The sequence below is a fragment of the Pseudopipra pipra genome, chromosome 1 (genome assembly GCF_036250125.1).
Source record: "Pseudopipra pipra isolate bDixPip1 chromosome 1, bDixPip1.hap1, whole genome shotgun sequence".
Lineage (NCBI taxonomy): Eukaryota > Metazoa > Chordata > Aves > Passeriformes > Pipridae > Pseudopipra > Pseudopipra pipra.
The window spans coordinates 72,347,169-72,374,739 of record NC_087549.1 but is presented as its reverse complement, the minus strand read 5'-3'; the positions used below and the strand labels follow the sequence as shown (position 1 = coordinate 72,374,739).

The 27,571-nt window shown below is 36.9% G+C and overlaps 1 protein-coding gene across 2 annotated transcripts in view; it reads right to left on the bottom strand.

Moving 5' to 3' along the window:
* ADCY2 (adenylate cyclase 2) overlaps positions 1 to 27,571 on the bottom strand; it is a 214,342-nt gene that overhangs the window by 57,430 nt on the left and 129,341 nt on the right. For both annotated transcript variants that reach the window (XM_064660924.1, XM_064660933.1), the window contains 9 exons: positions 18,971 to 19,119; positions 17,585 to 17,696; positions 16,413 to 16,540; positions 10,254 to 10,412; positions 9,772 to 9,904; positions 9,266 to 9,442; positions 7,897 to 7,940; positions 5,475 to 5,555; positions 716 to 785 (listed from right to left, as the gene is read on the bottom strand). In XM_064660924.1, the coding sequence (XP_064516994.1) occupies positions 716 to 785; positions 5,475 to 5,555; positions 7,897 to 7,940; positions 9,266 to 9,442; positions 9,772 to 9,904; positions 10,254 to 10,412; positions 16,413 to 16,540; positions 17,585 to 17,696; positions 18,971 to 19,119 (1,053 nt within the window). The remainder of the gene's footprint in view (positions 1 to 715; positions 786 to 5,474; positions 5,556 to 7,896; positions 7,941 to 9,265; positions 9,443 to 9,771; positions 9,905 to 10,253; positions 10,413 to 16,412; positions 16,541 to 17,584; positions 17,697 to 18,970; positions 19,120 to 27,571) is intronic.

Below are 27,571 nucleotides of genomic sequence, written 5' to 3'. Positions count from 1 at the left end.
GGCCTGACTTTATAGGCTAGTGGTCATGACAATCACCTAAAAGGGAGGAATCTTTCATTCTCCAACATCATTACTCCAAAGACAAGAAAAACTATCTGTTACTCCACCTGTACATACAGGTCTCAAGTGTTTTATCACACATTATTAGTCCGAAGAACATTTGGTGTTTTGCATCCAAGACAGCCAGGCATTTTTCTTAAAAAGACATTTATAGTATTGTTTCCCAAGACTGATTGTGAGCAGCAAGTGCATATGGAGAAAACTAATGAGCAACTGCTATCATTACAAGTCTATCATTACTACAGATGGAGTCTTTGAGACATTGGAAAAAAAAAACAAAACCAAAACCAGTGCAGTTCAATAAATGCCTTTTGAGAATGTAGATTATGGAACTTAGAAATTCTTTGCTCCAGTTACATCAAAATTGGACTATCAAACCTTTTCCCACTTCTGTGAGACCATAAAAATTTCAAGAAATTCAAGTGAAATGCAGAGCCCTACAAACAGGAAAGTAGTTGCAGACATCACATTCATAAAATTTCTTCTGTAAATCAGCTAAAATATTATTTTAAGGTCTGAGCACTTCTCCTTGCAGGAGAGGTGATGTAGACATGGCTATGTGTTACAAAAGCAAGGGATATAAGCCTCATTTAGGGTAGGTCAAAGAAGGAATCGACCAATGAATTTGCAATTGAACTTACTGAAAATAACTTACTTCTTTTTCCAGAGTCTTATTATAGAAAAGAAGTGATATTCTTTGAATGTCTTCAGATTTAAGCCATTGCCTAGAAGAGAAAGGGAATGTTATCATTGAGATAAGAATAAAGTAGTCCAGTCATTTTATATAAATGAAATGCAGCAATATAAGAAAATCAGTTGGAATAAAGCAAGGTCTTATGTATTGCAATGTATCTGGTGAATTTTCGCTGACAGTAAAAGTGGAGACTACAAATCCCCTCTCCTTTTTGACTTCTACTGCTAACATGAAACAAAAGCTCAGATGAACAATTGCTTTTCTGTGGATCACTCTTAAGCAGAATCAAGGGAGAGATTTATATGATGTAATTCTAACAGTGATATTCCACTCATGTCCAAAATACAGTGGTATATCCAGCAGGCAGAAGAGAACTTGAGATAAAAACAGTCCTTCACAAGTTTCTTTTAGGAAGAACACTGTTCCAATATGCAAAAGTGGTAGGTAAATTACACTTCACAAACTCCTATTGCAAACGAAAATGTAACAAACATTACTAAAAGAGGAGGAGTGATTTTGTCTTTGGACTGTGTCAGTCTCTTGACCACAGACAGCCCTGTACTATAGAGGTAGATATTGACCTTTTTGCTGATTATAAAAACTTCTTCCCTGCATAAAGATGAGAAATTGTATAAGTACTTGCATTGAAATGAAAGATGTATTTTAAACTAAGTGAATCTTGACAAAAGCTTGACATAGCTTTTACAAAATGAAATGTTCTAATATGAAAGTCTACATTTATTTTAATGGACACTTGAAAAGATATAAAATATTTAAATTTCAAAAAGGTTGGGCTGCTTGTACCTCAAGGGCACTACACAGATCTGAAAAAAAAATTAATTAAGCAGACTAATTCTGTGGACATGAAATATTTGAGCTTGAATAATAGTCGGGCCTGAGATTTTTTCCATTTCCAGCAATAACTTTAAATTAGGCTTCAAGTAGTACTTTCAGTCTCAGCTGACAGGCTGCAATGCAAATAAGTAGCAGTAATGAACCACAGTGGAACAGATCCAAAATTAAGGTCCTGGGAGAACAGCAGTGGACAGAGTGGAGTGTAAGCTATTAGCTTTGATTTATGACATCAAAAGTATTTGTTTCCTTGCCTGGGAGACTGTCCCCGTTCCTGTGCAATCAGTTTCATTATAATAAGGGGCTGTAAATATTCTCAGTTCTAGGAATGTTTAATTCCAAAATATATTTCCCAGTTTGCTCTGCAATGGCTCACACTTATATCTGATCACAATTAGGATTCTGAGAAGAAACACATCTGGTAGTCTGGTGTACCTATGGTATGATTTTGTTTTGGTTCAGCTGTAACCTACTGGAGAAAACATTCAGTTTGTGGAGCATTTTTAGTAAACTGTTAAAATTTAATGCAATTCTTTTTCCATTTAGTTATAAAAATCAAACTTAAAGTAACCCTCTTTTCCAAAGAGTTAACCAATTTCTCGTTTTTTTCCTATAATACCTGACAGGAGGATTGATTTCATTACCATCACCACACTGCTAAAAAGTTCTGTCTGCAGATCTACTCCCAAAAGCCTAATTTGGTTTGTACGCACTTGATCCCATGTGAAGTCAGCCTCATACTCCACACATCATAAATTCATGTTTTCAGAAGATTTTAGTTTTTCTTTAAAGCTCAGAAAAAACCCAACTATACTGGTTTTAGGTAGCACATGCTGAGAGGTCTGAGATAAGGGAATAGTACAACATATGCAAATGGAAGTGGAGAGCAAGTACAGAAGAGAAAGCACAAAGTCACATACCTTTGGCATAGAGACAAGGGCTGAAAATTCTGCCTCCAGTCTCACTCCCTGATGAACCTAAACTTACCAAAGTATTTGCAAGTACTTGGGGATATGTCTCCTGGGAAGCTAGGTACCAAATTTCATCTTAAATTCTTTTGCAATCCCAGGAACAACACAGACAGACAGCTGAACTCAGGCTGTATCCACAGAAGTATGTCATTTAATAGGCCCTGTGCTGGTTGACAGTGTACAGCAAGGAATTATGCACAGAACACAGCAGCCACTGTGACCAAAGACCAATTAGCTTTAGTTTAGCCCCCTCTGTAGGTGCACATTTAGCCAAGAGATTACCACCCATCCAAGTTCCTAACCACCAAGGCTCGGGATGGCCTAGCTAGGGCTTCTCATCCCCCTCTTGTGCAGGACAGGCCCTTGGCAGTCAGGAGTACTTTGCTGAAGGTACAGGAAAAGGAAACACACGGAGAAAGCATGATGTTACAGCCTAATGGCTAAGGCACTGAAGCTCTTTGTTTCTCACTCACTCTTTTAAATCTGTATTTCTGTATATATTAATGCAGTGCTCTAAGAGAATAATATTGAATAAACAGGTCATAACTTTCCTCATGCAACTTTGCAAGGGACATTGCCAACTAAGTCAACTACTCTGAATCATGCTGTAAAGCCCCTGGGCTGCATTTTAGATTCCAGAGTTTCATTTACATTCCACAAGAAGGAATTTAACCCAGATGCCCAGAGCTACTGACAGTGTGTGCATGTGGTGCTTGGCAGTTTTGCAGAAAGATCGCTAAGCCAGCTTGTGAACCGGCAGAAGAGCAGGGAGGGAGGGATCCCAGAGAAAACGCTACAGTGACTTTAAAAACTTGAGATACCATTTCAATATAAATCATACTATTTTACACTGAGTAAAGACAGTGATTCATTTGGACTACAGCATTGTCTTGGACTAAGAAGATACAGACTCTACATTCTCTTATCTTCCAGTTACTGGCTGAAAAGCACCTGGCCATGTAATTTCCAAAGACCCGCATTTTATGACCATTTTCTTGCAACCAGTTACTTTCTTCACAGAATGACATGTGGCTAAGAAGCATGGTGTGGATGAAAAAGTCAGAGCATGCTGACAGCTCAGGGTGGAAGAAACATGCCTCTATACAGTGAATGTTTGCTTTTGAATTCTTTTCATGCATTTTTCTAACTAAAAAGGTCAAAAGTATGGTACTTTTAATACCATATTTTAAGAGCAATAATTTTTTTTTAATTTTCTTTATTCAGTCGCAGACCTATTTGCTATGCAATCCAAACTTTACACTTGAAAACATTTAGAAATACCAGTTCTTACAGATTTTCTTAAAGGTTTGCTTCTTGGTTCACAAAAGCAAAAGATTTTGTTTCACAATAACTCAATTACTGTAGCTGATAATGTTATTTTCATTTTACAGTCAAAAAAATTGAGGCACAAAAATACATAAAATGTGATCAGTTTTGTGTTCTAAATGTAGGAAATATTTTATTTAACCGTTCTATGCGCTTAGCCTTCACATAGTTACAGTATTATTGAATTAACTTGCCATTTGAGGAATCAGGACTTTTGACAAGTTATTCTCAGGTATTCAGTTGAATCATAGCTTTTAAGTGATTGATTCAGCAAATCAATACAGAGATAGGCAGACAGTCTAGTTTTGGAAGGTGACATTCAACCTTTCTGATATATAAGATCATTCCTTATCTTGGTGCAATTCCTCAGTGTAATTCACAAAATGCACTGAAAATTTTTCAGAAACATTTTATATCCCAAAGTTTCTCTGAATTTTATGCACTAATTAGATAAGACAAGGATTCTCTGAGATAAAACAACATACAGTATGGTCACACCAATATTTTATAATGCATTTATACAGATGAATTACTTTTGACATCAAACCACCGTTTTTACAATCCACTTATCAGAGCAAGTGTACCTAAAGACATATTAAAACTACCAAAATTTATACAGCTGTTTTAGGCAAGTCTAGTATAATCAAATCACATGGCCTACTCTCTTTCACTCTATTCTTTCTGTGACCTACAACTCTCAACACTCTTTTCTAAAATGACTGAAAAATATTTTCCTAAGGCAAAATACCATCAATAGGACTAAAATATGAAAAAAATTCCAGATGTGACATATGAGCATTTAATAATTAGGTGTAATACTCAGATCATTAAGATTCTGAGTAACAGAAGTAGGGGGAAATGTAATTCATTGCAATTATTGTCCACATTTTTGAAAGGCAATTCCCTTATTTCATCAGATAAATATAAAAAGCCTGAACACTTATTTTTTCCAGCACTGATTTCTCTCTCAGTCTTATCTATTCACCAGCAAAAGGAAAAGATCAATACTGCCTCCAGCTCTTCTTAGGGCACAGAAAAAACACGTCAGGTTGTCTCCCCCAGCAATTCCAATATCCCAGCAAGATTAGCCTTCTCTAAGAAATCAACCAACTAGTTGAAACAGAGAGATAGTAAACTATGATTTTAGGGAAAGTTTCTAATTCTGAGGAATTGTTTCTGTGACAATTGTGAAGCATCAATTTTCACATCATTCTGATTCCTGAGCCAGTTATTTCTTGGGCCTTACTCCTCTGCTCTCAGTTAAGACAACTCTGTAGTTACGGCCACGAGTCTACAGATACAAACAGCTACAGAGCAAAAACCCCTTTGCCATGAAGACAAGTCAAAACCTCTGTCACACCATGATTCACAGGCACCGTCTTATCACATGTAGTAGAAAATGCTACTGTACAACCAGTCTTCACAATGTGCAGAGCTTCCTATCCCAGTATTAGTGACACCTTTTACTGTTTTCAGATTTGGTGTGCATGTGGGAACAAAAAATAGTAAACACTCTTGCAGATTTATGCCAAAGTTGGAAAGAATAGAAATAAGAGAGGATAAAGACTTACTTTTGAGCATTGATTCCATCAATGGCCTGGATCATTCTCTCATTCAGTTCCTCCTCAAACCTTCTTTTCTGTGATTTTGTTCTGAAATGAAAAATGTGGGAATTTACTTTGGAAAATCATTACGTTGCTAATAAACATTAAACAATAGCTAGCATAAACATGTGAGGAAAATAACAATTTTTTTAAAATTTATACTGTAATAGGAGCTATAGGCATCAGGCACACTAAGCCTCATAATAAGTTCTTAAAAATACCAGCATAAGCTACAATCTGACACACACACACACACACTCACTCGCAAATCTAGAGTTTAGATATCAGCGAGCCCTTAAAATACAAACATAAGAAAATATTTCAGAAACAAAACCAAAACCAAGAGAACTCAAGAAATTCTGGTTGAAGGAAAGTTTTCCACAGTATTATGAATTCATGAAAAAGAATGAGAATATGCTCAAATTCATAAAACATTCCTGTTTCTTGCAGTTATTTTTAAAAACCTTGTCAGAATTTTATGATGAGCACAATGTGATAGTGCACTGAGGCATAAAAGTACCCTCTACCAAAAGCCTGATAACTCTTCTTTTCTTGGAAATACTTTATTATTTTTAATAAGAAAACTCAGAACCATCCTAAATTAGTTTCAAACATACATCATGTTTCTCTATTTATAACCTTGTAACTCATCTGCAATACAAAAAGCACCTTTTCTTTTGACTGGACCGAATATGAACCCAAGAGAAGATCATCAGAATGGGTTTGTCTCTGCTAATATAAATTACTGCAAACATCATTAATCCTTTCAGTAGCTGTGTTCTCCTTAAAAATGAAATATTTAAAATATTAATAGATTATGTCTCTGTATTTGAAAACTTAAATCCAATGTTAACTTAAAACCAGTGTTTTGTAAGAAGTCAACAGCTAGATCTGAAATTTGACTCTATGCTTATCAAAATGTTCTTAACCTACAAATTGAACCCTGTAAAAGGTAACATGGATTTTCTTCAACATCAAGTTCTTGGGTTATTTCCCCAAAAGTGATAACCTGTTGCAGGATTCAAATTAATACAGAAATTATATTAGTGTACTTACAGGAATCTCAAAAAACACAACTGATTTCTTGCCTATTCAATGCTATTGAATTTAGGTAAGAAAGTGCTTATAACTTATTTTTCACATATAAAACAATCTAGAAGAAATATATAGATAAGGAGACATTGTCTAATTACACTTAATCCTCCTGGCAGATTCTTAACAACATAAGACTATTGTGTAACTACATAAGAGCTAAGATTGCCACAAACAGAAGCCTACAGTCAGGCTTCAAACCCTACATTTTCATATTCTAATAAAATATTGATTTTCAAAGTGCTTATGATCATTTCAGCTCTCTCATGTGGGAATGACTAACTAGCTTAGCTAGAATCCTAGTTACATGTCTGTCTCACTAAGGACATTATATGCCAGTAATATTTTATAGAAACTCCTTCCATAATACGGTATCAAGACACATTTGTACCTTTCAAATCTACTTTGGAATGGAGTTTAGAAACACAAAAGCGAGAACACTCCAGAAACTTCAAGAACTGCAGTATTTCCAAATGCCACAGTGATCTTTCATTGGCTGATTGAAGTTCTTTGGACATACTGTCCAAATGTAAATGTGTAGTTTTAAAATTAGACTCTTTTTATTAATGTCAGGAATGTTCAGTCAAAAGTTGTTCATCCTCTGGAATTTAGCAATATTTTAGGTAATTGCATAGCTCTACAGTAACCAAGGACAACGAAAATACAAATTTTTAAAGGTTCTTCCAAATGACTTTACGGTATTTATATCATCATCTTGCCCTAGTCATCAAAGTACCAAGCAGGAGCATGAAAAATTAAAGCTATTGAGATCTTACAAACATTTTGTGTAGCATGAGCACTATAGAAAGATCACAAAGTAATTTTTGAATGTCTATTACTGCAAACATACAATAGACTGAAATACTAAACCACAATACAAACACAAAGCAATTAAACAAATACATAAAATGTCTCTTTTTGTATATATTATTAGCTGTTGTAAGAAAAATTATTAACAGCCCTTTCCATCTGCCCTTTTCTTACACCTCTGTACCTCCTCCCAATTTTCCTGCATATAATTTTTTTCCCACTGATAGAGTAACTGGTTTATTAGAAGAAACGAATAGTAGTTCACCAACATACCAAATCCGAATAATGCTCCTTGTTAGCAGGAAGTGTATTTGCAATTCATAAGTAATATGTCTGCCCATCTGTTTCCATAGCCCTTCTCTACGTAAGAGGTATCAGCAGAAAAAATAGTTTGCATGAGAAATGGACCTCAATATTGAAAGCATATGAATGTATATGTATTTATATAGACTTTTGATGAATAAGTAATTTTTAAAGACTAATTTACCTCTCTCTGCAACGCTGAAAATGATATTGCCCCATGGGAACATCCTACAGAACAAACAATAAAACCTTATTAATTACAATAGACTTTGACAACACTAAGTTGCTTTAAAAACAGTGTGGAAAACACGGTCAAGTAAGGGGAAAAGTTTCCAATACAAATACTTTTAGCATTAGATTAAAACTGTTTAAAAGAAAAATCCAGCCAAGAGTAAAGATGAAGTGACCTGGGGAAAAACTGATCTATCATTATAAACACTAAACAACTAATACAACAGTCTGAATCCAAGAATGTTTTGCTTTACCAGAAAGAATTCAATGTCATCACTCTTTGGATGTAGCCCAAACTTTTGACAGCTTCAGCAAAAATGAATCTTAAGTGTTTTTAAAAAAAACAGACCTGAGTAACCAAACACAGACAATGGTCATTATTTTTTATCAATAAGCAACAGCAGCCATCACAGCCACATTTATTTTGTGATTAATAGTGATGGCTGGGTACTTTCTGTAATGAACATGCCTCAATCCACATTATGATGCACTGTATTTATTGAACAAGAATACATGGCTCAATTCTATGTTCCCATATGTAACAGGAACAAAACTGAATTTCAGTGTTGAAAGCTATTAGAATATACCTTTGTGCTTTCACTTTTTAGAAGTGGAAGATAATGAATGTACAAGCTGTAGACCCACAGTGTCTTACCAACAGCAGTAAAACAGGGTTAGCAAAATTTTAAAAAAATCTGTTCAGTGTAAGAGATGCAACGTTGCACTATAGTACTCTACGACTCAGGCCATCAACCATAGCTAATGAATGGTAGGTGCACCTTCAGAAGGTAGATGTAACAGTGAGTATGGATTTGGCTCCTGGAGTACTCTGAATAAAGTCCACTCCAGTTACCACACAGATCATCTAACTTCATAGCCTTTGCTCCAGGTTTAGCATGTTCCAAATGGAGAATGTATCTGAACAGCCAATGAATCTCAAGGAATTTCTCTGTGTTTAAAGTTTTCATTCCTGAAGGTGTTGCATTCTGGCTGTATGTTCAAAATATCTTTCCACAAGATGAATAGCAGTCACTACCTGTGCTATGCCTGAGGAGGGTCTGAGCTCAGAAGGTCAAATTGTGTATTTTAGTAAGTATGTTGGACTACTTATAATTCAGAGATGCGCTTATAGGAAGACATGGTTTCTTAGACCTAATCCAAAGCTCCCATGTTAGTGGAAAAGCTCCTAACTACTTCACTGGGTTTATGCCCTGGACAAACATAAGTATCTTCTATCAGAAATAACCAGGTATTTAGCAGTGAGCACCTTTTTCCTTTCAAATGTTACTAAATTGTATGAAATGACATAAGTAGGCCCCTACTGTTGTGCTTATCTTGCCATTTTCAGTGGTCATGCTGTCCCTGTGGTGCAAGTGTGCAAATGGCTTGGCTGCTCCCCAAGATTCCAGGTACCGGGTCATGCGGACAGAAGCTCTCATTTTGGCTCCATCAAGAGTGTGTCGAGGTCGAATGTGGTGCTGTGGGCTTCGCTTTTCTCCCTGGTTGAAAGAAAATAAAAGGTGGTATCAGCCTTTGTGTTCGTGACCTTTTGAAGCAGCAGTACATCATCTGGTACCACAGATCTGTGTGCTTAAGAACTTAAAAATGGAGAGTTACTAGGAACCTGCAAATCTTAATGATATTGCTGGGAAATATCAGAGACTTATTTCTGAAGAGCGGGAAACATTTGCAATGCAAACATTATGTATTTGTAGGCATCAGTAATAGCTCTGATCAATATCTTATAGTAGTGAATTATTCAATAAAGAGATTAGTGGTTCTGCTGAAAAATAACTATGACTGGCCACAAAATAAAAGTACTACTAACCTTAGGATTGATTACAAAGTAGGTCTTAACATTATGCTCTTTCAGATATGGGTCCCTCACATCTCCATCCCCATCTTCCACTTTGTAAGCTCCATTCAAATGGGCCAAGGTGACTGAGGTGATGTGAACACGGCTGAAATTATATTTTAAAAAAATGACAGAATCACAAATAGCAATTGAAAGCATAATTCGTACCCGATTGACCATTTTACTACCTTTTGGATATCTCTTATATGCTGCTCACTTATTTACAGTCCTTCTAATCTAATTTTTAGAAATTCTAGTATGCATAAATCTAAAGGTTTCCATATACAAAAAAAATACTCCTTAAACTCACAGAAAATACTGAGTGCCTCTTTTTTCTTCCCCAAAGACAGCACTAAGAATTAGTTCACGCATCTCCATGAAAGACATGGTACCTATGTGTTTTCTTCATGGCTGAAAAATCCATGTGCCCAGAGGTTAACACGGAAGCCTCTTACCCTGGGACTCCTCCAGCTTCCATGTGATTGGCCAGAGTAACATCGTGTGACCACACATCGTACTGCCACTTCTGCAGCCCAATAACGCCGCACAGCACATTCCCAGAGTGCACTCCCACGCGCATATTAATATCAACTCCAGTTGCATCTCTCACTTTCCTGCAGTTGATAAGAAAACCTCTGTTAATATACATAATCGGCCCTTCTTTTTTTTTTAGTTTACCAGTCACACTCCTGGAAGAGCTCAAGGCCAGGTTGGATGGGAGGTGTTCCAGCCTGTGGCAGGGTGATCTTTAAGGTCCATTCCAATCAAAACCCTTCTACGAAATTAGCAATATCAACTGTAATAACATTTACTTCTTTTTAGCATTACCTCCATTCTTTTTATGCTAGGATTATATATTACCTTTCCTATTAGCTATACTTGCAACAATTTGTAGAAATATTAATTCTCAAGTCCAGATCTGAAGCTCCTTCTTTTATATTCATCTGAAATTCTTTGGGAGGGCTGAGCTAAGCAGTGAAAATGTTTGGTCTCATGGTAGAACCTAAGGACTGCAGAAAGCTTCTGGAGACCTGGAACTACTGTTATGTGCCCTTCTACCTGAAGACCCTAATATTTGCATTGAAGACCTTCTCTTATCTGTCATATCTGAAGGGAAGGATGAAAAACACGGCACCTCAGGATATTCTACAGGCTGTGGCTTGTACACACTTCAGGAATATGGGCTCAGTGCCATTCAGGCTGTGGAGAACATGAGGCTCAACAGCCTTCCACATGCTCAGTGTGTGCTGTACCAACTACAACATTATATGGTGATTGAAAGGCCACCCTCACTGTCCAGACCACATCTAAACTTTTGACCTTTTCAATGACAGAGTTAAGTATTTCTTCACCCAGACCAAATCTCAGAAGAGCCCTACACATAAGATAGGCATTTACCTTTCCAGAAGAAGCTTTTCTGAATCATGAGTGGGTGACTAAGGTCCAACAGCTAGAACATTTTGAGACATATGTCATACGGGTACCTAACTACATATGTAAGAAGTTATAAAACTAATTCAGATATTGATAGGCTTAGACAGCTCTAAGAAATGGGAAGATCATAACTTAACTGCATTTATGTATTAAAATCCCAACTCACATGGACCCAAACCTAACCAGTAATAAGGAGCATGCACATACATTTATCTTGGAGAAATTCAGGGTGTTAATGGAAGAAACAACTATAGAATAAGGAACCCAAATAGCTCCTGTATACAAGTCAGGTACATAGTTCTAGCAACATCTTCAGTCTCAGTGATGAGAATCATCAGCTCTGAATTACAGAATTGAGCTGGCCCATTTATCTTCTTTTTTTTGTAATGAATGGGAACATAGAACTTAATAGGCTTAATTTGATATGGTAAATCCTACATTTAAGCATTAGTTCTCAAGTGTTCTTTTTCTGGGAAATTAAAGTAACAGGAGCATGACTGAAACTATTTTAATTCCTTCAGTCTCTATCAAGTGTTTATTAGTATCTCTTTTCACTTTGCCATCTTACACTGCTCTCATGTAGATGACACACATGAAAATGAACTGCCTGTAAATGATCTTTGTAAGCAGCTGGCAAATGACAAATGCCATTTTGCTCTGTACAACAAATATGACACAAGCTTAGCACTTCTGAAAACAAGTGTTTTACAAAACTGGGCAAAATGGAAGACGAACATTTATCCTCTAGGAGTAAATTGGTAAAAGGCTACCCTGCCATATTCTGCAGAGCAAGCAGAATAAAATCTGCTTTATAATAAGCTCTCAGGAGTTAAGGAGGGGAGCAATGTACCACTACTGAATCTTCTGTCTCACAAATTAAAGAAACCATAGAAGACTTTAAATTAGCAGTATATCTCTGGACCAAATTAGGGTTTACTACTACTTCTCTCCTGTGCTCCTTGAACAATTGCTATGATGACACAGACACAATGCATTTGAGAAAGTATCTGTCACATCCCCATAAGACACTCAACTTACCTACACAAGCGTATCTGAAATTTCCCATTTTTATTTCATTTTCTCTCCCATAGTCTCTCTAGTTTCCCTCAGCACACCACAGTCTGTGTGCCCACCCTGGCTAGGCAGCCAAAATACTCATCAAGACTGTATTTTTCCTATTGTAACCTGAAATTTGAGTTTGTAAGGATTCTGTGTTTTTCAAAGGCATGGTTAGCTTGCAGGTAGTTGTAGCAACTTCACACAAGTAAAAGTTCAGATCATTAGGAAAACACCTACTCTCTTTACCTGAGCTTTATTTCATCTCTAACTATGGACTAAGGTATCTAAGACACTACAACACATTCAGTGAGCCTTGAGCATTTATTCCCCTCTAAATTGCTAATTTTAAAAGCATATTTTCCTCTGGGATTAGACCTACAGGAGTGAAAACATACCTAAAAAACTATTTTATTTTGTATCTAACATTCAAAATGGTATAACCATCTCATCCAACAGTTTCTTTTACTTTCCTCTGAAATGGAACTCATTTCATGCTACCAAATCAAAGATAGTCTTTGAGAAACATGTGGCTGAGAAACAGGAAGGCACCAGAGAGACAAAGGAGTGGAGTTTGGGCTGAAGGAAAACAACCCATATATTCACAAATAAACATATTTTGCCTTAACAGACAAGCTCTAGCCTTAAAGAACCCAGTTAAGGTGGCTGGCTCTCAACATCGCAGGCAGCACTGGCATCTATGGTTGATAGGGTGAGCATCCCACTCCTGGGCAAGCAGGCTGCAGACTACAAGAAACATTGGATTTGTTCCAACATAGTGCAGAGTAGCAAAGAAATTAATCAATGGGACTATGATCCACATTTAAATGGAAACAATCCATAGCATAGTGAGGCTGAATTGCTCAAAATGGAGCTACACATCATTAGATAACCAGAATGAATAAGACTTTGTACTACAGATCACCCATCAATTTGGCAGAATTCCTCTTTTTTGCTTCAAAGAGAACTGGAACTGAAACCATACTCAGGTGGTAAAATCTATACAGATTTGTTAATCTAAACAGCAAACTCCTCTATTTCAGTAGCTTACACACTGAAGGGGCAGTTTGTATCTCAGTGAGTGAATATAGCAAAAATTTGTATCTGGCAAAAAAGATATTTTAGATAGAGTCAAACATATTGAGTTACACACTTCCAACAGCAAGAGTACTACTACTTCTCATTTTACAGAGCACAGAAGTATGTCAGTAGATGCTTCTATACAAAGATGAAGCAATTATACAACAAAATATGGAGTTGATTAATAATCAGCAATTTCGTGGCAGGTTGTTACACTTGACATAATACTTCAAAAGCATTTGAAAGCAAAGGGTACAGATTCCTCACTTCTTCTGTAAACAGGCTGTGGTAATGAGGCATCTATGGGAGCGTTGTGATTTCCGACTACAATAATAAAGTCAGATCATATATGCTATACAACTAACATACAATTTTCTAGTCTATAAGGCTGCTCTTACCAAGCAGAACCTGATCATACAGCATTAACAATGAACATACTTGATGGCAGCTTGAGCAGAAAGTTATTTCCAAGAAAACTGGGAAGTTCTGAAGTGTGAGAATCTGACAGATTGCTCTCTGAGCTCAAGTAAAACGCTGCATTATGATGTGTGATATTATACTTTCAGTTCTTCATGAAGGGTATTTTATGGTTTGAGCTTAGCATTGTTTTTCCACCAGCTTCCTATACTTTTTTCTCTTAAGTAACAAAGAAACAGGCTGATCAGAAACTATGCAAATACTTTCAACTCACATTTCTCACACAGCATACAGGTCTTTTGAAATCTAAATCAGAAAGCTTTCATTCTAGGCTGGGGAAAAAAATCCAACATTTTTAAGCCAATGAAGAGAGTGGGTCAGAACTTCAGGACTGACACTCTTTTACCACCTGCTCTACTGAAGGGATGGTAGCTTTAGTTCCTAATATGCTAGGGAAGCAAATGTTTTAATTATAGTATTGGTCTAGTATGTCTAAGTGAAAAAGAGAAAGAATCTAGTGAAAAAAACTGAAGAGACAACCAAATCTGTACATTTTAAAGCTTGTCAAGAAGTACTCCAAGTACCATCTAAAAAACGGGCTTTTTGGACGCAATGTAAGGTACAACCACATATGGATGAAAAAAACCCCCACATTTTAGAAAATGCAGCAACCTGATTTCTGTACTGACTCCCAAATATCCAGACCTCCACATGATACATGCTTTTGCAAAGTGTAGCTCACCTAGATTTACCGTAATTTTAGTCAAAGAAAACTTAGTTTTTCTACAGAAAAGACATTTGTGCCACTAATTATAACTGCTATAAGTAGTCATTTGCAATAGTTTAATCTCTAAAACCTAAAAATAACTTCAGGTATGAATTACAGACAATTATTTTAAGTATAATTTTCTGACCCTGGTTAAAAAAAAAAGAAGAAAAAAAAAGACATGGAAGGCTTTTTAATTGTTCTTTCCTCACAAAATGTTTTCTGAATAAGCTAACAGAATAAGACACTCACTTAACAAATAAACTACAACACTGAGCTGAAGTTTCAGTGTAGTCAGGTTTAAGATCCTTCAGCATGATATGCAGACATCCCTGAAATGTGGTGGTAGAACTCAGACAGGGCAGGTAGCTTACAGGAGTTATTTCAGCTCTGCATTGAGAGTTCTGATAGCAGTCAGGTGTAGAGCTGAGAGGGGGTAAAGCTGCCCTTTTGCAAGACTTTGAAGTGCCATCATCACCACAACTGCTACAGTTGTCTATAATCCGTTCCCAACCTACTCTTCAATAATAAGCTAGAGGATTCTTCAAGTGTCCCAGTAGCTGTATCCTCAGCTGTCTTACAAATGTTAATCCATCAGATACAACCATATTTCTTTTTCACAAGCATATCAAGTCTCCTGTTATTACCTGAGTTACTTGAAATAAGTTACAACTGCTATTTCAAATGCAATCATATTATGATTCACAAATACTTTGCTCTGTTTTCTGTTTCAAAGACAGAACGGGCACAATTTTTACGGGGAAAAAAAAAAGAGATATACAGAGTAACCCAGAAATTCAAAATACTGTTGATAAGCACAGAATTCTCTATAGTACCTCAATGTGTTGACTGAAACAAATGTTTCAGGAAGTCCTCATCTATAGAGAAAAGGTGAAATTAAACCTAAACATGGGGTTTAGTAAGGTACACATATTGCTTATCTAACAACATGGGAAATAGGTCTCAGTCCAGAAATCTCTAAGCCATTAAAAATGTCTTTGGTGGACATGCTCAATATCACTCCACAGGCTAAGGGCTGTGAGGTATCTTAATTGTGGACAGGTAACAGCTCCTGACCAGCACCACTGATTTCCAAACATAGGAGGAGCCAGGAGCTCTGGCTTCTCACAGCTGTTTGACTCACAGGTGGGTGGCAGCATCACGACTCTGCAAAAAAGCCAAGCTTCAAAGTGTTAAGTGATGTCTATTGGGATATTTACCATCTTATAATTACAGAATTACAGAATACTTGAGCTCAGAAGGGACATCTAGAGATTGCCTAGTTCATCCTTCTGTTTAAATCACAGCCAAAGCAGGTTGCTTAGGGCTGTACCAGTTGGATTTTGAGCATCTCCAAGGCTGGAAACTCTACAACCTCCCTAGGCAACCCATGCCAGTGCTCAGTGGCCCTCACAATGAAAAAAAGTGTTTCCCGAAGTTCTGAGGAAACCTCCTGTGTTTCAGTTTGTGCCCATTGCCTCCAGGTCTGTCACTGGGCACCACTGAACAGCCTGGTTACATTTTCTTTGTGCTCTCACTTCAGGTACTTAAATACAACGATGAGATTTTTCCCTTTGGCTTTCTCTCCTCCAGGTTGAACAGTCCCAGTTCTTTCAGCCTTTCCTCATATGAGCACTGTTCCAGGCCATTAATCATCTTTATGGTGTAGTGATGACATAGCCTTGCACAACACAACATTTTAAAACATTTCTTTGTTGAGGTCGAGTTCAAGATAACCACACTGGACCTTTCAGTGAAACACACCAACTACTGCAGGCCTGAATGTGTCAACCAGTAGCACAGATACAGATAAAAGAGAGATTTTTATTGTTGAATATTTAACAATAAGTTTGGCACTTACTTAATGGCTTCACACATGTCCAGTCCCATTTTCACACAATTCTTGGCATGATTTTGAAGAGATATAGGTAGTCCAGAAACACAGTAATAGCAGTCACCTAAGATTTTAATTCTCATACATTCATTTTCCTAGAGGAAAAAGCAAGGTGAGATGGTCACTTTCAACTTGAAATACATAAATGTAGGGTTACTGTTACAAAGTCTGATTTAAATGATGTTAGCAAATTCTACTTAATCTTGTTTCAGTAGAGAAGGATTTGGCTTGCTAAAACAGAAGTGCTATTAGGGTTTTGAGTAGATGAGCCCTCCACCTGTTATGGTCCTTAAGGGGCACAATTGGGAAGTACATACACTGCAATACATATATATGCAGTTGTACAGAGCTGAGATTAAAAAACTGGGCCAAACTATCCTATTCTCAATCAAAATAAAGCCTTTTTGTTTGAAATATGAAATCAAAAGACCTAGCCTTCCAACATTTACATCTTTGAAGATGTACTATGGAATACTTCCAGAAACTACCAGTCATAATAGTATTTCTATAATTCAACGTATTTTAATGTAAAGGTTTTTATGTTTTTAAAACTAATACTGGACAATAGTTTTTGAACTAATAACTCAGGAAATTTTTATATGCTCTGGTGTTTCTGATTTCACCTTCACACATAAAGTTTGATGTAATTTTTTAAAAATAGCACCTAAATAAACAGAAGAAAATTTTCTACTTGCTTTTTATTCTTTCCTTGAGTAATCAAGAGGCTGCGGTCAGTGATTAAAATTGCTTCAATCAATATTGTCTCTCTCCTCCTCCAGTCTCTTAAATGCTTTTCCAGAGATCAGAAAACTAACACTTTTCTCTCTTGAGTTTCATAATCCTTGTTATTGTAAAAAAGCTATTGAAAGAAGTATTCATCTGCCATTAAGCTTTACTGGTCTTCATAGGCTGTCTCTATTGGTCCTATTAGAGAGAGCTATCTTGAGTTTCACAGACTGTCACACTGATAGAAATACACTGATGCACTCAGACCAGAGCCAGAGTTTTCTCCTTCATGTTTCAAATCCAATCTTCCTGCCAAAGTCTCAGAAATACTGCTTGAAGATCTCGACAAGAAAAAAATATTTTAAAGATGACTTACTTACTTAAACTAACAGTAGCAGCCCATAGAAACTCACCTTTGCAATCTGATCAAACTTGCCAAACAGCTCATTTAGCATGTGCACCAATTCCCCTGGTGAGCAGTCACTGGCCAAGCGAGTGAATCCCACAATATCAGCATACAAGATGCTAGACAGAAACAGAATTGAACAGAATCTTGGTCACAGTTTCCTTCTGCAGGACTCAGATTTATCAAACAACAGCTAAACCTGAGCGTAAGCATTCTGGACTTCACAGGGGTATGCCTGTACCCAAAACAGCCACTGCTAAATGAAGAGCAATAAATACAACTACATTTATAGGCAAACCTACATTTACCTAAATAGGTGCTATGGTAATAATAGGCATTATAGGTAATATATACCTATACTGATCTTTATAGGTATTATCTTCTCAAGTATTACCTTTATAGTATACCTATATTTACAGGTATTTATAGACATTCTGTACCTATATTTGTTAGTGTATTAAAATATCTAAGAATGTAATTCAAACTAACTTGTCCAATCAAAAAGCCACGCAAAAGAAATTGTAAAGAAGAATGTCTGAAATAAATGGTGAGTTATTTTTCTAACTACTAAAGTTTAGAATTAATAAATAACTGGATCCTTCAGAATATTTTTTTCTCAGGTACTTTGTAAAATACATATGTCATACAGCTGTCTCTATTTACATGATATAAAGCCTGAGAAATCGTTCCAGTTAAGAAAACTACAAAATCAAATTAATACAACTGACGTGAATTACAATTTTGACTGGTATACATGAAAGCAAGATTTAGTATTTTAATTTGAAAAATCACAGAATCACAGAATCTGCCGAGTTGGAAGGGACCCACAAGGATCATCGAGTCCAACACCTGGCCCTGCACAGGACTACCCCCAAGAGTCTCACCAGGTGCCTGAGAGTATCATCCAAACGCTTCTTGAACTCTGTCAGGCTTGGTGCTGTGACCACTTCCCTGGGGAGCCTGTTCCAGGGCCCAACCACCCTCAGGGTGAAGAACCTTTTTCTAATATCCAACCTAAACCTCCCCTGATACAACTTCAAGCCATTCCCTTGGGTCCTGTCACTGGTCAATCAGTGTCTGCCCCTTCTCTTCCCCTCAGGAGGAAATTGTAGACTGCTGTGAGGTCTCCCCTCAGTCTCCTCCAGGTTGAACAGACCAAGAAGACATGAAAAGAGCCTGTTAATGTGTGGCTTTTTCTAAACAACTTCATTTTATCATCACCTTTGTGACTTTCTGGAACATGGAATTGTCAGCATTTGATCAGATTAACAGATAATAAACATTAAATTGTTGAAAATCATATTAAAAGGTTTGCTTTTTTAATTGCTCACTTAACACTTTCTTTTCATTTTTTTTCTGAATGTTGTTGATACATTTTGTTACAGTACAATACCTTACATTGGTGTGCCTTTTGACATACAAATTGTGGAAGTTGTTGGTGTTTTCCAGCTGACCCGCCTTCGGACCTTGCAACCTCTGAATGATCTCTGCTTTCATTTCCATGGCAATGTGAGCAGGCAGTAAAGAAAGTAGAAGACGCTCCTAAAGTTTAAAATGAAATGTCCACAATTTCTTTAAGGAGAATAAAATTAGTACGGTAGCAACACTGTGCAAGGCACCATTATTGTCAATACTGTAGAACATTCTGATGAGGTTTGCACTCAGACCTGGTATGGCCTCCAAAGTTAATCAGTTCCTTGAAGAATATGACAGGAATATATACATGCTTCCAAGTAATACCTAGCTTCTTCAAGGTTAGAAAAAGCTTAAGCTAAACTTAATATCAGAAGAAGTTATGTACAGTAATCTATTCAATATCTGAGCAGTACGCAGCAAATAAAACAAGAGCTGCAAGGCCAGTTCAGAGGACTTTAAGGGAAATGCAGTCTAATTCATGTAGAATAGGCTAAATCTCTTTTTTAATGTATTTTAAATGTTTAGCTATAATTTTAGCAGTTGTTAGACTGAAAATAAAAGATAAAATACAGACATGGACTATTGCAAATCTTGAAATTTTGCAGACCATTTTGATATGTACTGTCCCCTTACTTTATTACTGCATTTGACAAAATATTTTTTTAAAATATTAACTTAAAAGCAAATTGAATACTAAAAGAACCCCAAACCCTACATGTTTTTCATCATTTGTTGGCATTATGGTCTTCCTTTTGCAAAGGTCTCTTACATCAGTACATTTTCATTTTGCCCATTTTACTTGTGACAGCTTTAAACTCAGGCCCTATTTCTCTGGAAAACAGATCAACAAGAACTCTGAAAAAAAACCCTTCTTTCTTTGATCATACTCCATCTTGAAACTGAAAAAGAGCAGAGAGACTAATTCTGGCTATGCACAAAAACTAGAACCCTGAGCCAGTGAGGAGAGGGAAGGCATCTGGAAAAGCCTTAGTCAGAGTCAGAGAGAGAGACAGCTAAGCCAGAAGAAATGATGATCTCAAAATGTGCATGATCTGCAGGTGTTACTCAGAATGATGCATTCTCTTTGTTTCACAACGTGTATTTTTGCAGAGTTTGCAGTTCTATTCATGAAGGTACCAAAGAAATGCAACCATTAATCCAATTCTCTGCCTGGGATAATTACTTCTGTTCAGGTCTAATGACCTTGAGTAGAGCATGACAATACAGGGCTACAGACTCTTCGAATATTTGCAGCTACCTCAGCTATCTCTCATATATAAGGAAAACTTCACATTCCTCATACCATTTGTGCACTTGTAAGCATAGCACTAAGTTATATGAGGCCCTGTGAAACTGATCCTACACATACTTTGTAAAAAACCTTTATTTCAGTGAATCAAGACAGAATCTTGCTTTGTCGCTAAGTAAATACTGAACTAAAAATTTTCTTTTTTTTTCCACTCTGATGAGATCTAAAAATAATTTTGATTCACATAGGTATGGACTGTTCTTTATTTTGCATACTAAGGCATATCACATAAACAGTTACTCATGAAGTAAACATTCAAGGTAAAGCATACCTGTTTGTAGCCTCACTAATTAGGCAAGAATAAAATAAGAAGTACTATTTTCCTACTGCTAGGATCTCAGATTTGACACATTGCAACTGAGAAGGACATATACAATTGACTTTTCATCAAAATGTTAATGTAACTTTGTTTTTTAAAAGAAAGTTTTATTTAGTATGTTAAGGCATTTTAGCAAGTTTACTTCCAAGAGATCGATGTATTTTCATTGCTTATGTTCACTGGCAATGTTTCATTTGAACTGGTTCTTGGTGGAGGCATTTTGCTAATACGGAAAAAATATCTGTACAAACAACAGATTTTTTTTTTTCCATAATGAAAGCTTATTCTTCCGACTTGATCTTTATCTAACAGAAAAAATTGTTATTTTGTGATGTACTGGATGGGTCAGCACTTGTTAATAATTATTATTACACAGTTAATGAAGAGGTGAATGCTCTGAGCTACAATTGGACATTACCATACTCCTGTTGTACCATGGCTAGTAAATGCAAGCTAGTTCACAATCTTCCTATGACTGTTATAATTCCAGACACACAGTGATGCAGACACTCAACGTTAGGTTACTGCTTATGTGTCTGAAACCCAGAAAGGTTGGACAAAGGTCATAGGAAAAAGCAGCAAAGGTTTTCAAGGAAGCAAGAGAAAAAGCAAGAGAAAAAGTTTTCATAGGAAGAACTGTAAAGTCAACTACAAGCCAAAGAATCATATGAGAGAAGGGAAAAAAGAGAGGGGCCATCAGGAGAGATGGAATATTTCCCCTCCTTTTTCTCTCCAGACCAGACCACTATTCCAGTCTGCTTAAGCATCCTGGTGAAGCTGTTCACCACACCAGAATTCCCTCCAAAGAATGTTTTCCTTCCTCTGTTTCCACTGTACAAAAGAGAAGGTTGCAACCAGAGGTGGCTTTAGAGAACTGCAATTGGTGCAGCACTGTAGAATACTTTGCCATGCCCAGCTTGCACCTAGAGCCTTCAGCCACCCTCTCCGTCATGCAGGCTGCAAGCGCTCGCATTTCAATCCTGAAGTTATCACTTGTGTGATAACGTGGATTGTTAATTTTCATTTCTTTCACTAAAAGACAATTGTGAAAGAAATTGAATCTTAACTTCTTATGAAGACTGTGACTGGGCTAGTCAGCTAGACAAATGCAAAATGCTTGCTTGTTCCCTCTCTTTTTGCTAAAAGATCCAAAGATACGCATAGCACTTAAGAACATCTCTTCCTTCCTGTTTTGTCATCACCGGTGGCTTAAAAGAACATAATTGAAGCATCAAAACCAATTGCTCTCCTCTCAACCACTCAAGTCACTTGTAGCTGAGATCTTTTAAGTCCTAGGGCTAAAAGACAGAGCTCACAATCTGTACTGAATACAATGTTATATCGCCTTTCAATACTGTAGGGTAAAGTACTTCTCTCTTCTTCCTCTGGATCCCAGTAGAAGGATAGCAAGTACACATCCTCTCTGGATTCTCCAACCGAAGATTTTCCATGGTATATGTCACACTGTTATTTGAGTTCTCTTCTCTCAATCTCATATCTAAGTTGATTCAGAATTTTCAGAATTTTCCCTGAATTATATAGATGACTTTAGGAGTGATTCGCAGTTACACATCATTCCTCTACAGCTTGATAAACTTGTTTAGTTAAAGTTAGTTTGGTTCATTTAAAGAACACAGGAGTCTGTTGTATTCTGCAAGGTGGCAATTGTGTTTGAGTATCTTGCATAGTATCATGATGCTGCTATGCAGCAAACAAACAAAATATCCTCAAATGCTTGGTACAGTACATTTTTTAAAGTGCATGTTTCACAAATCAACCTCTTCTTGGCTTGAGGCAATAACAGTTTATTTATTTGCTCATTCCTGTTTTGTTATGTAAACTACCAATACTGATTCACTCACATGTACAGGATTACACAACTAGCAACTCTTTACTGCAGAATAATTCTAAGAATTTATAGATTTAAAGGCCAAATACTCTTCCATCTAGTCTGATCTCTTGAATAATATTGACAACAGAATGACATGGAGAAATAAAAGTAGTCTGATATGACTCACTACATTAAAATTAGCTTAGTGCCTTACTCTCAGTAGAGAGAAACACTCCTTCAAGGCAATTCACAGAATCTAATACTGAATTCCTGAGGGAGCATCTCTCTCTCTCTCCCTCTCCCTTTCTCTCTCTCTCTGTTTTCTATGGAGGGAACTGCAGGCCTAAATCTTGGTCTTACTGGAAGAAATGTCCATCTTTGTTGTTAAGCTTCTTCTGATGTTCAAGCACCCTGCAGAAAAATTATATATTTGTAGATCAGTAAAGGACTATAGGAATAGTTTTGTCCCTGTAATCCCATATAGGGATATTTTTGTCCCTTTCAATGTCATTTAAGGCACTGAATCATAGAATCATAATGAAATCTGATTTCCTGTGGGTTGGATTTTGTTTTCAGATTCCTCTGGCATATGTTTAATCATCTATTTAGCAAGTTTGACAAAACAGGTCAGGAAGTCAGCAGTAAGAGCTCAAGAAGCAATTAGCCTTACATGCATTCCGCTTCACAACAAAGTTAACAAATAAACAAATAACAAATAATTAATAAATATAATTAAATTTTCAACTGCCCTTGAAATGTATAAAGAGATAACCTACAGGAAAGGAATCTTGTGACTCCTGATCACAAAATGATGAAACAGCTATGAATCTGATAGAGATGGGGATCAACAGGGTACTTGTTTGTCAAATTATGGTACTGTTCACCCAGAGCTCATGATCATTCTCTTAAATACACCTACAAGGATAAATAGTTGTAAATTGCTTTTTCTTCAAGCTAACTTGGATTCTTGACTGTGAGAGGAGATGATTTTTAAAAATTACACGCTATTATCCCCTTAAATTTAGCCTATGTTAGTAATCTCCACCAATCTTATTAGCTGTGCTAAGACCAATAAATCAATTTTATTCATACACACCGAGAAAGGTATTCAATCTTGATTACAGAGACATAAAGAGGTGAAGAATTCATCAACTCCTCTGCAGTTTTTTCTAGTTGTTAGTTAGCTGAACTGTTAAAACTGTTAAAAACTGTTAAAATGTGTTGTGTATTTCTTACTTTGAAGTCTTGGCCCTGTTATATCTTTCTCAGCTCAAGATTAATGTCCATACCCTGTTCCTTGTAAACACAGTTAACTTTGATCAGGTAAACAGCTCCAAAAATCTCTTGCTCCTCAGTATTTTCTACACTCTCTTCTCAAAAACCTAAACAGCCTTCAATCATTTTTCAAAGTTTTTTTGACACAAATCCTAAAATTTTGCTCCACTAAACAAAGACATGCACACACCTACCCCCCTGCTTTATTCTCTTCAATATGTCCATGATTTATACTGCACAACTTTCTGCTGTAACATTCCTGGAGTTCCCTGTCTGCCGTTTCATGTCTCCTATTGTCTCCAAAATATTTTTCGAAGTTGCAGCCTTGAAATATTCTAGCTCTGACCCATACTCTTTGCTTCTAGAATTATGACTCTTCAGACAGTTATTATAAACTCTCTTGATTAATATAATTTATAAAGTATTCCATATTACAGTATTTACTGTCAGACCAATATTTGTGATTTCTGCAAAAATGGTTGCCTATGAACGTCTTCACATACCTCCTAGATCATTAATACAAAATACATAATAGCATAAACAAGAAGATGTGGTTCTTGCAGAACATGAAACATATGCCAATTCATTGAACATCTCCACTGCTAATTTCCAGTTACTCCAATCAAAATCCATTAGACTGTGCTCTTTTCATGGGGAGTGTCAGTACTTTTACGCTGTGCACATTGCATCAAACATCTTACTGAAATCTTCTGATTTTGGAAAGTTATTTAACCCAAACCTATTCCCCATTAAAAACTGAAAAATATTTTCATATGACTTGATTTTGTACCAAGTTGTTGAGTACATCACTGTATTTCTTTCCAAATGCAAAACCATCACAGTAGCATCTTTTATTTCATACTGATTGTTCATATTTTTTTTGTCTAGTGGCAGCCCCTTCGTTATGATGACTTTTTTCTTTGAATACCTCCAAAACACTGCTATTGACCTTGACAAAATCAGACACAGTTTAAGGATTTTTCCTGACATCTAGAAATCTACATATCACAACTTTTACCATACTGAACCCTTTTTTTACATATCTAATTGCTGCTTTTGCTTCCAGTTGCGGCTAGCACAGACTTTATGCCACAGATAACATCTCTCCTCAGGACAGAACTATGAACTCTCATCTGTTCTCGTCTGTTCTCCTAAAGGGCCCTCCATTGCTAACAACATTCATTCTTGATTTATTTTTTTTTCCCGTGGAAACTGAGTTTTTTTTAAAATCCCCAAGCATGGCACTGAAAGATGTTTTGTTTTGATGATCCTTTTGGTGAAATTTCAAGGCAGATAATGCCAGGAGCCAGAATATCAACACCAGAAAATCAATACACACAGGAGAAATGAAAGCACCATCCTCTCAGTCCTCACTATTTCCTCAGCCGTGGAATGCAAATGCCCTCATTAAGTTATCTTGCAGAAGACAAGTCACAGGTGTCTGGGAGCTGCTCCCACAGGAAAGAGAGCCCTGAGAAAGGGCTGCCAGTGGGCAGACTCATGCTGGCTGCTGGAGGCCCAGGTCACCAGCTCAGACCATGGTGATGAGAGATGTTCACCCAAGTGCCGGCATCGGGCCAGGGCCAGGGTGAAGCCCAGGGAAGGGCCAGGCAAGCCCCCATGGTGCTGCCAGGGAGCCTCTGCCTGTGGGTGAGGGGCTGCCCTCCCCAACCTGTCCCTGAGTTCCAACCATCCCTCCAGAAAGGGGTGAGTTGTCTTCAAACAATTTTGCAATGACAAAACATCAGTGGTGTGACTTGCTTGCTTTGCAAGAACAGTGCAGTCAATGCAGGCTTTTGACTGAAATACACTTAATGGTTTTCAGGCTAAATAAACAGTGTTGTGCCCAGCTCATTTGCTGCTGAGTAGCTCTGTGAATGCAGAGCTAGCATCTAGCCGGTCACCTTCATCTCCAAACAACATTAAAGCTACCTGGAAGCACTGCTTCGCTGTCACGTTTTTTCAGGGTAGGGATCTGAAAGCTCATTTAAATTCAGAGGCTCATCACACATTTGGCAAAGACAAATTCCTTCACGGAACTTAGGGGGTGTTCAATGTTTATGCATAGATTACAGTTTGCATATGCAAGCTTTTTATGACTAATTTTGCAAATGATGTTCACCTTCAGAATACGTGCCTATCCTGCGGGTGGTCAAGTGACGAGTCATCGAACAGCAAAACAATAGCGCAAACAGAACATACTGACATACACAGCCAGAGCTGCTTAATTACCTGACAGAACTTCAAGGTTTGTTTCCATCTGATCCTGTTAACTTTTGCTTTAAGTTTTATATATTTCAAGAACTGATGAAAAGACAGAAGAAGCATTTTGGAAATAATCAGTTTGAGGAGATTAACATGTTTAATACTATATCAGCCTTTAATAATGGTGAAGTATTACACTGCTGGAAATTGCTCAATGCCATTCTTTTAAACAATAAACCCTTTAACTCCAGTCCATCTTGCTTCACATTTTGAGAAGAATTTTATGCCATTTTTTCAATAGAAACGAACAAAACCAGACTCATCTCTCTTTTCACATATTTCCCTTCTTCTGAACCATCCATGCAATGTCAGGGAAGACATTCAAGACTACTGTTTGAAGTTTCCTGTTCAGCTACCCAGCTCAGAGCGAAACCTTGTGGTTGAAAGCATCAAATCCAAAGCAAAACAAAAAGCATTTCTAAGCCACAGCACTACACTTAAGTTAGATGATTACGTCTGAAGCACATTGTCAGCATCACCCCTCTATGCTCTTCTAGTTAACATGAAACTGGTTGCTTTTACCTCTGACATCGCCTGCTGATGTTCTAGTCATCTGCTTACAGAATACCAACTAAGCATGCAAGAATGAATTTCTTTCTGTGTGTCGCTGGTGATTTTCCAATATTTTATTAGATATTATACAGATATCACACATTTGTGTGATCAAATGTTAGTCACCCCACAGAATAAGGATCAAAACCAAGGATTGGTCACCCAGCTATACCTGTCACACTTCAAAGTGAGTCAGACAGAGAGGTCAGAAGCAGGGCCAGACAGCAATCTCTGAATAGAATACTTCTAGAATAGAAGTAACTAAACATAGGTTTGGCCCATAAAACAGCCTATTTAAATAGAGATAAAAGTTTATTCAAACAGAACCTAATTGCAGAAGTTTATTTCACCTGTATATTAACGAAAAATGAAGCTACAGTAAGGATCTGTCCTACTTCTTGTGAAACAGTGATAAATTTTAATGTTGCAAGCTGTATATTTTAACACCTCTTTTCTGAACAGCAGTAAGCATCACTGTTCATTCAACAGCTCGCTTTCTAGCCTTGCAGACAGAGGAAGCTGACTCACACTAGGTAGAAATCAAAGAACAGGCAGATGTCTGGAAAGTATACACTGTTACTGCATTCATAAAGCAGACCTTTTGTTTCCTTACAATGGTCTAAATAAAAGGGAGCAAGAATGATTTGCATTATATCTCTTGTCTCAGGAGTTAAAGCTTCTCTTCTGCTTAGTCATTGAACATGTATCTTGTAGAAATCTCCCAACTGCTCTTTAATGATTATATTCACCAGCTACTAAAGATAAAAAATTTTAAATGAAAAACTTTGGTCCCACTGGAAAACAAATAAAAACCCCCAGAGTTCTGAAAACCAATTCTCTTTATTTTGAGGAACCTGATCAGGAAAAAAAACACAAACAAGAACTTACAGTATGGCAGGTATATGCTAAACTATTCCTTAACACTCATTACTAGGCCTAACCACAAAACAAAAGTTAGCATAAAATATAGCAACAGTTAAAGCTTTCAGAATTAGCCTGGTTTCATTTTCTAAAACTCCTGAACAAC